Here is an 8,485-nt window from a genome sequence, read left to right on the forward strand (position 1 = left end):
CTTCAGTAGCTTAGGGCCTCATCAAACCTAAATCTGGCCCATCTAAAACAGGGATGGGGACACTTTTGGAGGCTGCATGCCAATAGTGGGTGGGACCAGAGGCAAGAGAGGGTGGAGCAAGGAACATAAATTTTACCTTTGCGCAGGAGGCTAGTTTCTACGCCCGCTCACACACCCTTCTCTGTCCGCCATCCAGGCAAGCAAAAGTAATTTGGACACAATCCAACCAAGCAAACACACTCAAGAATGTGAAGCAAGGCTGGTGAGGGGGTGTGGCCTGGGAAGGTAGGGTATTAATTTACAAGGCCCTGAACAACTTAGGTCCCGAGTACTGCTTTATATGCCAGCATAATCACTGAGATCGCCTTCAGGGGCATCACTGATGGTTCCCCAAGTTTGCGAGGCTTATCTGACAGCAGCAAGAAACTTTTGTGTCATTGGCACTGTCCTGTGGAATGTTGTGCCAACAGAGAATTCAGAAGGAGCCTTTGCTTTGAACCTGAAACGTTTTCTGCTCTGCCAAGTTTATGCAGTTGTTGGTGTTGCACTGTAAGCTCTGTGGAGAACTCCAGCTGATTTAGGGACAGTGCATTTTGTTAAGAGGACAACCTGTTGTGTTCCATCCGCACTAGTGGGAGTGACGACCAGGTTTGCATTGTTTTGGACTAATGCATGGATGTGAATGCAATTCTCCTTGTTGTTGCACTACTCCCAATGTTGCAATGCAGCTTTCAGCTCAAAAAAATTAATAATAATAAAAAGCACATTTTGTCAGAAAATATGTTCTGAAACACATATTTAAATATATAGATGTTCCATAACAGTTGAGTAAACATAGAGTGGCACTGCTAGAGTGAACACCAAGTGTGGCAATAGTTGGCAGGATAATACTGATGAACAGCGGAGCTTATTGAATGGAAGATGCTAATGTTCTCTCAGAGCTTATGAAATGAGAATGGGACTGTTTCTTGGGGCTGCAGCCATGCATCCAACTGTATGCACATAAGAATTTGTGAATTAAATGGAAAGTATGAATGCAAAGCCAGGGTGGGTTTTTTCTTTAAATCAACATAATAAAGTGTATTAGTATACTGCATTTTCTTGGAAATCTCTTCTCTCTTAAAACAAGGTCATTCCACGGCCACATAGATTTCTCCAAACAGGGACACTGTGTCCTAAACCCTGTCTTAATTTCTCCTCTTACAACCTTTCTCATTCACTCCATTATCTTATAACGCATACAAATACTGCCCCCCTAATACAACACAATGAGGAATGGGTGGTACAGCCAAACTAATGTTCATTTTCAGCAGAAAAAATAGCTTAGAGCCAGCCTTGGGTGGAGCTTGGCCAAACTTTGCCAAAGGTGGAGCATCCTTCACCAGCAAAGGAAGGAAAAAATTGATGTGCAAGGGGGACAATTGATTGCCAGGGTTTTTTTCCTGAAGCTTTTCCCTCCCCTGATTTCAGGGTCTTTTGACTGAAGCTTTTTCTTCCGTCGAGGTTCATCACGAATTCTGATTGATCGTCTCCCGGATCCATGGCACGACACAGCACACTTTCGCATACACACCCGGGTTCCCTCTCTGTGCGCACACTTGTGTTCCCCAGGAAACCACACCTTCGAGTTGCCCGCCGCAGGTGAGTGGGCCCCCAGAGTCACCCTGCATGGAGAAATGGAAGAAGTTTTCAGCAGGTGCACGTCTCCATTCTGTGTCTTCCTCTACATGGTGCTACCTGAACTCAGTTAAATGGCCTGCTTTGTTTTGCATAACATAGCAAGCATACTTGGGTCTGTTATGTTCTCCAGGGGAGAGCCATTGCTCAGTGGCAGAGTGTAGTTTTGTGTGCTTGAGGTTTCACATTCAATCTGGTCAGAGTGGTTGGTGGGGCTGCTTACCTGGCTTCCCAGCGCCAAGGCCTATAACCAAGAGGGAGAGGGTAGGAAGGATAGTGCAGTGCAGGTGCAGGTGCAGTGCAGGTGTGACAGCGGAGACAATACAGTGCACCTCACTGACCTCCCTGCCATCTTGCCCCTCTCCTTCTTGGCTGCTAGCAGTGGCCTCCTGCTTTGGGGAAGTACTAGAAGAAAAATAGTACTAGAAGAAGTTGTCCTCATCTGAATTTTGAATATGGTTCTCTGTGCAAAAATGTACAGTGGTACCTCTGGTTACGAACTTAATTCATTCCAGAGGTCTGTTCTTAACCTGAAACCATTCTTAACCTGAGATACCACTTTAGCTAATGGGGCCTCCTGCTGCTGCCACGCAATTTCTGTTCTCATCCTGGGGCAAAGCTCTTAACCGGAGGTACTACTTCCAAGTTAGTGAAGTTTGTAACCTGAAGTGTCTGTAACCAGAGGTGTCTGTAACCTGAGGTATCACTGTACCAAAATGTGCACTAAAATGCATATTTTAGGATAAAATGTGCACAAAATCTTCCAAAAGAAATAAGCTGCCTATACTGGCCCCTTAGTTTGTTTTGACCCTAGAGAAGAGGTTGAGCCTAGAGAAGAGGTCAGCAGCATACTGTCCTGTAGGTAACATCCACCCACCAAGGCCTTTTCTTTCTGAAAAGTTTTCCCCATTGACCCTTTTCTTTTGGAAAACCTACAAGTAAGTTGCGTGGCAAGGTGGGATTGAAGAGTGGGATTTGGTGGAGTGGGTGCACCTCTGGTGTCCATCGGTTGCTGATCTCTGCCTTGGAGACCTAAACACAGATTTGCTATCAAATTGTGGGGGGGTTATTGGGTCGTTGTTTTTATTTGATGATATATTTTGTGGTTTTATATTAGGATTTTGTTCTGTGAGCTACCCTGAGACCTCTGGGTATAGGGTGTTATATAAATTCAATAAATGATAACAACAACAAAAACACAGTCGTACCTTGGTTTTTTAAACGCCTTTTGAGTCGAACGTTTTGGCTCCCGAACATTGCAAACCTGGAAGTGACTGTTCCGGTTTGCGAACTATTTTTGGAAGCTGAACATCCAGCAGGGCTTCTGTGCCTTCTGATTCGCTGCAGGACCTTCCTGCAGCGAATCAGAAGCTGCGCTTTGGTTTTTGAATATTTTGGAAGTCAAATGGACTTCCGGAATCAATTCCGTTCGACTTCCAAGGTATGACTGTAATAATAATAAATTCCATACATTAAAAATAAATAAATGCAGAGTGATGCAGAAATGGGAGGGAACAGGCTAGTAAATGAAAATGTGTGAATCTGACAGGGACCAAAAACAGATTGATCTGTCCGTGCTTAAGACCCTAACCCTTTTTCAACCTCTCAAAAGGTGTAGTCTATCTTCACATCAGCCCTCCTCTCACCTGGCAAGAGTCTGTGCCTCCTTCCTGTACTCCAGCACACATCATGTATGGTGTAATAGCACCACGATACGCCATATTACACTGTGATGTGGGGACAACGTTGACATCTGCACACTGTAGCTGAGCTGGAAGCTGAGCTGGAAGAGATATGTAGAGCACCGAAAGGTCAGTGGTAGTGGTGAAACAGAAAAAAAAAGTCCAAGCAGACAGAAAGGGATGCTAAAAAAAGACTTTGAAGAACACATTGCTGAAAACTTTAATACCAACGACAAGAAGTTCTTTAGATATGTTAGTATCCCTTCCCACCTTCTAAAGTTTGCAAGCTTACCTTGAGGAGATCTGATGGTACCCCAGCCTGAGACACTGCATACACTCCCGTCAGTAGGACTGCTCGTAGGTAGGTTGATAGTCCTTACAGTTTCGGAGAGTCTGGCACAGGGGCGAAGTCGGAGAAGCATGAAATCCTTGTCATTTTGTCTCCGGTTGTACCCTGGGTACACTTTAACTTCAGCGATATCCAAGCACTGTTCTCCCTGTTCAACCCTCTTCAAGTTGTGCTTTCCTAAGCACACCTTCATTCTGTATGGGGGCACAAGGCAAATGCAAAACTGAACAAAAGAATAGATTGTGGATGAGCTGTGTGAATGCTGATCACAGATCAATCTAGTTTATGCCTCTTTGTCTAATGTGCAGATTGCCAGGCTGCTAAAGTAAGGCTGTTGCTTGTCCCAGAGGAAGCATTATTTCCCCCTCCATGTCGCTGCATCTTGCTACAGCCTTCACTTACCCTGGTCTGGGTCTGCAGTGGGCTGCTGAGAGCACCCAACATGGATGCACTAAGCTTCCTCCACAATAAATGTTCCAGTTGCCTCTGCGTCCGGTTACAATGGCCGCCTGGTAAGGTCTGGACTGTTGTGGACAAACATACCCTCCAATTATACGATCAGCTGTGCCTGGCTGGGCAAAAGCTGCAACAAAACAAAGCAAAAACTTTGTGGTTATTTCCGTCGTGTTTTTTATACCAGTGGTTTGTTTCAGGAACTCGATTTCATGTAAGCTTAATGTGGGCAAGATTTTAAAAATTGTGAAATAATGAGAGATCCTGAGTTTGTAATCTTGCCTTAACACAGATTGGTGGACCACAGGATTTCTGCTAAAAGAAGGAACAGAAGAAGTTGCCTTGTACCAAGTAAGACCATTGGTCCATCAGTATTGTCTACACTGGTTGGCAGCATCTCTCCAGGATTTCAGGTGGGGAACATTCCCAGCCCTACCTGGAGATGCTGGGGTTTGAACTTGGGACTTTTTACATAGAAAGAAGATGCTCCATCACTGACCTGTGACCCTTCCACATTCAATGACCATTCAGGACCCACACAAAAAGTTGTTTTTCCAACCTGCGCTTCACAGTTCACTCATTGACATGGTTTGCCAGTGGCACCAATGCTCTTCAGAGTCTTGTGAAGGCTAGGCACATAGAAAAAATGCCTTGTACCAGGGCAGACTATTTGTCCATCTAAGCACAGCATTGCCTACTAGGACAGGCAGTGGATCTCTCAGGTCTCAAGCAGAGTTCTATCACATCACATGACATCTGCCTTTTAGTGAGAGAAGAAAGGGATCAAAGCCAGGATGTTCTGCATGCAAGTGTGTGCTCTGCATGCTCTACTACCACTGAGTTTTGGCCCCTCCATTATCTCTCTTCAGAAATTTCAGGTGCCCCATATGTGTATGTGTGAAAATTCTGACCTATAGCAGATGGGAGAGGAGGCTGAGTGATGGGACTTGGCAACCTTCCCTGCTTCAGTAGTACTGTACTTATAAAGATAAAGGCAGGCTCTCCAATTGCAACCTGGTAGCTACTAACATGAGTCTGACCAAACTGCGGGAGGCAGTGGAAGACAGGAGTGCCTGGCGTGCTCTGGTCCATGGGGTCATGAAGATTCGGATACAGCTAAACGACTAAACAACAACAGTTCTCTATCTTATAACAGGGGCAGCCAATATGGTGCCCTCCATATGAGGTTGGACTACAGTGCCCATCATCCATAGACATCAGCCTTGCCAGCTGTGACTTATGGGAGTCCAATAATACCTGGAGGGCATCATGTTGGCTATCCCTACATTACAGTATCATAGCTTCTTCCTATACAGTGCCGTGGGATCCAAGTATGGAGGAAATAATACACATGGAGCATATAATTCTTACAACAGGAGCAAACAACTCTTGTGGGACATTATTGCAGTCAAACCGACAGCTCGTGGTTTACTGGCAAATTTGGGTTTGCCCAATGAACGTAAAAACATAAGAAGAGCCTGCTGGACCAGGCCAGTGGCCTGTCTAGCCTAACATCCTGTTGTCACATTGGCCAAGCAGATGTCTATGGGAAGCAGATAAGCAGAAGAACAGCCTTCTCCATGTTTGTGATTCCCAGCAACTGACATTCAGAGGCATATTGGCTCCAACAGTGGGGACAGAACACAGCACAGGAACACAGGAAATTGCCTTATAGCAAGACAGACCATTGATCCATCTATCTCAGTATTGTCTACACTGGCAGGCAGTGGCTCTCCAGGGTTTCAGGAAAGAGTCTCTCCCATCTGGAGGTGCTGGGGGTTGAGCCCAGGATCTTCCCCATGTAAAACAGAAGCTCTGCCACTGAGCTGCAGCCCTACAGAACAAACGGCCAGTAAAGCAGGTATGTAATATGGAAGCGTTCCAGGATCAGGACTGCCCATTGGTTAAGTAGGGATGTTGGGACAATATGTCTACTGCTGTTAGACGTTAGGTATCTTTATAATTGCTCTCTGGTAGGCAGCATGTTAACAACCTTGTTTATCGTTCCATCAACCTGTCTGGTAGGTCCTTACTTCTTCCAGGTGAGAAATTGAGAGAGCGTGCCAGCACATTGCTGCCGCCGAACCCAGTTTGCCCAGCGCTCTTTGATTACCTGTAAGTCTTTCCATTTAAAATCCACATAAATGGTTAAAACTTTTTTAAAAAATAAAAATCACACTGGTTGGAATGTGGGAAGTTTCAACCAGAGAAGAAACCCCTCCCAGCTACCGAATACATAGTTTTTTTACCTGAGGCAAGGACAGATGACCCCCACTTTCATGAATATTACTTCATCACTGAGGTAGAAAGAGGCTCTTAAGGTTTCTGCTATCTGCCATTTTATTTCCCCAATACTACTACTACTTCTTACTATTATTATTATTATTATTATTATTATTATTATTATTATTAACCCACCTTTCACCCTAAGGTCCCAGGGTAGGTTACAACATTAAAACGCAATATTAAAAACAGTTTGAAACAACTTACAATAGCAGAAATGGGGGGGGGGGCGTTCCCTAAAAATATTCACGTGGAGTGTCAAATGCCAGGATGGAGAGATTCACCTTCAGAATTTGCTAGAAGCTTTAGAGAAAGAGTTACACGACTTAGGGGCTGTCACAAAGAACGCCCTCTGCTGGGCCGCCACCACCTTGTGCGTCTTGGGGGCCAAAGGAACTTCCAAGAGGTCCCCGCCCTTGGCGATCTAAGCACCTGAGAGGGTCTGTATGGTAGAAGGCAGTCTTCCAGATATTTGGGGGGGCTGAATCATTTAAGGCTTTAAACATAAAATGAGCACTTTGCAGTGGGCTCAGAAACCAGTGAAACTGTTTTAAAACAGAGGTCAGAGCTGGCCTAAAGATGAGGCAGGGGAAAGCACCAGCCTCACATGGTGGAAGCACGAAAGGTGCTGTCCTGCCCACCCCATTGCTTCCACCACTAGCAGAACACCAACCCTCTCGTGAGAGGAGAGGCATTCCAGCACACCCTGTTGCCACTCAACCTCCCAGTCCTGGTGAGCGGAAACACTTTGCAGAACTCCCCTTCTCTCAGAAAGTTTGGCAAGAGAAAGGGCGTTGTGAAGGACAGGCAGGAGCCCGAAGGGGGGGGGCAGAGGAGGGGGGCAGGCATGAGGTAATCTAGGGGAAGGGGCCAGTGATTTGTGGGGTTCTGTGCCACCTGTGAGGCAGGGGAAACAGGAAGAGGCCAGGTAGCCAGAGATGGGAAGAGAGGTGAGGCAGGCGATAGAGTTGCAGGAAGGCACAGAGGTGGGAGTGCCTGGCCTTTAGAATCTGCTGAAGCTGCCATGCAGGAGAAGCTGCTGGCTGCTTGCATGCGCCATGTCAGAAGAAGGCGTTTAATGTGCTGGTGGAGATGAGGTCGCACTGCTGCTCCAACTGTCTGGGTTGGAGCACAGGTCTGAAGACAAAGACGCCCAGCTAGCTATTTAGCAGAAGCAGTGCACGCGATTATTTCGCCTTAGAAGCTGATGTAACCAAGTGCTTTGCCAATAAAGAACTAAACCAGGGGTTGGCAACCTAAGGCCCACGGACCACAAGCGGCCCACGGGGGTCATTTAACCGGCCCATGAGCCACCCCCAAACCGAGCCGCTCGCTCGGTGAGTCCCTGTGCGCTGTGCTAAACTGGCGCAGAGCGGCGCGGGGACTCACTTTCATGGTGCCAAAAATTGCATCTGCGCAGACACAGATGCTGGAAATCGCAGCTGCAATCTGGCCCAAAGAGGGATTTCCGCTGCAGTGAACCAGCCCAGGCAAAATAAACCTTACCGACCCCTGAACTAAACTTTCAATTGTGCGTCCTCATTAGGGGGGCTGGTGTGCTCAGAACAGGCATTCTGGAGTGCTGCATTGCCAGTGATCTTCCTGCCTCTGGGCTGGAGGAGGCAAGTGAGAGCACCTTGCAGAACATCCCTCCCCTTGCTGAGTTTGGTGAGGTGGGGTGTTCTGATAGCAGTGGAAGTGAGGGGTTGCAGCATGGCAGGGGGGCAGGGCAGGAGGCGGCTCTTCCCATCTCACCTCAGGTGGCAAAATGGGACAGTTATTTGAGATCTAAACAGAACCGCAGTCAGTAATCTGGCTGCTGCATTTTGGACCAATTGAAGTTTCCAAGTCATCTTCAAGGACAGCTCCAAGTAACAGTGTATTGCTATACGCCAGTATGGAAGTTACCAGAGCATGGAGGACAGCAAGCATGTCATCTCTTGCTCATCAAAGAATGTAGCCAGCAAATCAACTGGAGCTGGGGGGAAGGTACTGCTACGACTAAGGCCACCTGAGCCTACAGACAACAGTTTTGAAGCCA

At 46.8% G+C, this 8,485-nt stretch overlaps 1 protein-coding gene across 2 annotated transcripts in view; it reads right to left on the reverse strand.

The window, feature by feature from the left end:
* Nucleotides 1-1,278: 1,278 nt before the first annotated feature.
* The window catches only part of LOC310768962 (trypsin-3-like), a 13,217-nt gene continuing 6,010 nt past the window's right edge, over nt 1,279-8,485 (reverse strand). For both annotated transcript variants that reach the window (XM_083627956.1, XM_083627957.1), the window contains exons 3-6: nt 4,111-4,291; nt 3,652-3,902; nt 3,324-3,460; nt 1,279-1,664 (exon numbers count right to left, since the gene is read on the reverse strand). In XM_083627956.1, coding sequence (XP_083484082.1) covers nt 1,509-1,664; nt 3,324-3,460; nt 3,652-3,902; nt 4,111-4,291 — 725 coding nt within the window. In that variant the 3' untranslated portion in view covers nt 1,279-1,508. The remainder of the gene's footprint in view (nt 1,665-3,323; nt 3,461-3,651; nt 3,903-4,110; nt 4,292-8,485) is intronic.

The sequence above is a fragment of the Podarcis filfolensis genome (assembly GCF_964270895.1).
Source record: "Podarcis filfolensis genome assembly, chromosome: 8".
In the NCBI taxonomy this organism is placed as follows: domain Eukaryota; kingdom Metazoa; phylum Chordata; class Lepidosauria; order Squamata; family Lacertidae; genus Podarcis; species Podarcis filfolensis.